The following is a 2,046-nucleotide window of genomic DNA, read 5'->3' as shown; positions in this document are numbered from 1 at the left end:
ACTTGGAAATGTCTGGTAGGTGAAGGGTCACTGAGACTGCTGGGAAGTGGGAACTTCTCGATTCCATTTTCATACTCCAAGATGATGCAGCCCCTTGAGAGGCAACGTGGGCATAACCTTGGATCCACAATTCCTTCTTGTAGGAATTTAGAATCTTGAAATATGGAAAAGACACATAAGACATTTACTGCAACATTGTTGGAGTTAGAGAAAAATTGTTAACAATCCTAAGTATCCACTGAAAGGAGAGGATAATAAGTAAAATACGGTATAGCCATACAATGGAATACTATTCAGCAGTTAAAACAAATTCACTTGATCAATATATTAACACGATTAGATTTCCAAAACACTGGTAAATCGCAAACTCATACTTATAGTATGATGCCTTTTATGTAAATGCAACACACAAATACATCAACATATTGTACGATTATAAGATTCTGGAAGGAAGCACACCAAACTCCCAAGAGTGGTTGGTCACTTGGACGGAAGGAAAGGTCAGGGATTTTTGAGAGGTGGTCAATGAGAAATTTAGTTTTATATATGATGCTCTAATTTTGTTTAAAAGGTGCATGCATTTATGTAGTTCTTGTTCAATTAAAATAATTTAAAAGATAAAAGATTAGAAGGATGTATGTTCACAGTGATAACTCTTGGAATGAAATTATAAATTTTACCTTGTTCTTTTTTCTTATCTGTGTTTCCTAAAATGTCCACAATGTTTGCCCATCACATTTGTAATAAGAAACCAATTATTGAGAGAAGCCACTCCCGATAGCATCTGGGTTTTTGAGAAGATTCTCTGTTGGTTCGGTGAAGGGGAGAGAAGATGAATAATCTTTCATTTAGTGAGCTATGTTGCCTCTGCTGCTGTCCACCTTGTCCAGGGAAAATTGCTTCAAAATTAGCATTTTTGCCACCTGACCCAACTTACGCACTGATGTGTGATGAAAGTGGAAGCCGCTGGACGTTACGCCTATCAGAACGAGCAGACTGGCAATATTCTTCTAGAGAAAAAGATGCTATTGAGTGTTTCACGACTAGAACCAGTAAAGGCAACAGAATTGCCTGCATGTTTGTGCGTTGCTCACCCAATGCCAAATACACTTCACTCTTTTCACACGGAAATGCTGTTGATCTTGGTCAGATGAGTGGCTTTTACGTAGGACTGGGATCACGGATTAATTGTAATATATTCTCATATGATTATTCTGGATATGGTGCAAGTTCTGGGAAACCAACAGAGAAGAACCTCTATGCAGACATAGAAGCTTCTTGGCTTGCTCTTAGGACAAGATATGGCATTCGCCCTGAAAATATGATTATATAAGGCCATATATATATATATATATGTGATTATATATGGCCATATATATATATGGCCAAAGTATAGGGACAGTACCATCTGTGGATCTTGCTGCTTGGTATGAGAGCTCTGCTGTTATTCTTCATTCTCCTTTGACCTCAGGAATGTCGGTCGCTTTTCCTGAAACCAAGAAGACCTACTGTTTTGATGCATTCCCAAACATCGACAAAATCTCTAAGATTACCTCTCCGGTATTAATAATTCATGGGACTGGAGATGAAGTCATTGACTTTTCACATGACCTTGCATTGTTTGAGCGTCGCCAAAGACCTGTGGAGCCTCTGTGGGTTGAAGGGGCAGGTCACAATGATGTGGAACTTTACGGACAGTATCTTGAAAGATTGAAACAGTTTGTGTCACAGGAACTGGTAAATTTGTAAAATATTCTGAAGATTTGCATACTGGGGTTTCTTTCTTGCTGAACTGCACTCTTTGGTAAATAACATAAAACCTGAAGGTTTTGTTTGCAAATCATTCAGTTGCCTTCATAAATGTACAGGTAATGATTTGTTAACAGACTTAATGAAGGTTTTAATTACCAAACTAGAAACTGCAAATAACAGTATCACGCAGTCAGGCTGTGTAATTTATATTTTTTCTGTGACTTTTTTTTTAAACATCAAGATGAGTACTGTATGAAATTTTAATTCTATAAGATCAAATGCTATGAAAGTATT

The 2,046-nt window shown here is 37.3% G+C and overlaps 1 protein-coding gene across 1 annotated transcript; it reads left to right on the top strand.

Annotated features, from left to right (window-relative positions):
* The first annotated feature begins 779 nt into the window (after positions 1–779).
* Positions 780–1,808, top strand: LOC307189584 (alpha/beta hydrolase domain-containing protein 17B-like). Its single transcript, XM_079927763.1, has 2 exons — positions 780–1,330; positions 1,381–1,808. The coding sequence occupies exons 1-2, from the start codon at positions 833–835 to the stop codon at positions 1,747–1,749; spliced, it is 867 nt and encodes a 288-aa protein (XP_079783889.1). The 5' UTR covers positions 780–832; the 3' UTR covers positions 1,750–1,808.
* The last annotated feature ends 238 nt before the right edge of the window (positions 1,809–2,046 follow it).

The sequence above is a fragment of the Stenella coeruleoalba genome (assembly GCF_951394435.1).
Source record: "Stenella coeruleoalba genome assembly, chromosome: 7".
Classification (NCBI taxonomy): Eukaryota; Metazoa; Chordata; class Mammalia; order Artiodactyla; family Delphinidae; genus Stenella; species Stenella coeruleoalba.
This window is presented reverse-complemented; position numbering and strand designations above follow the sequence as displayed.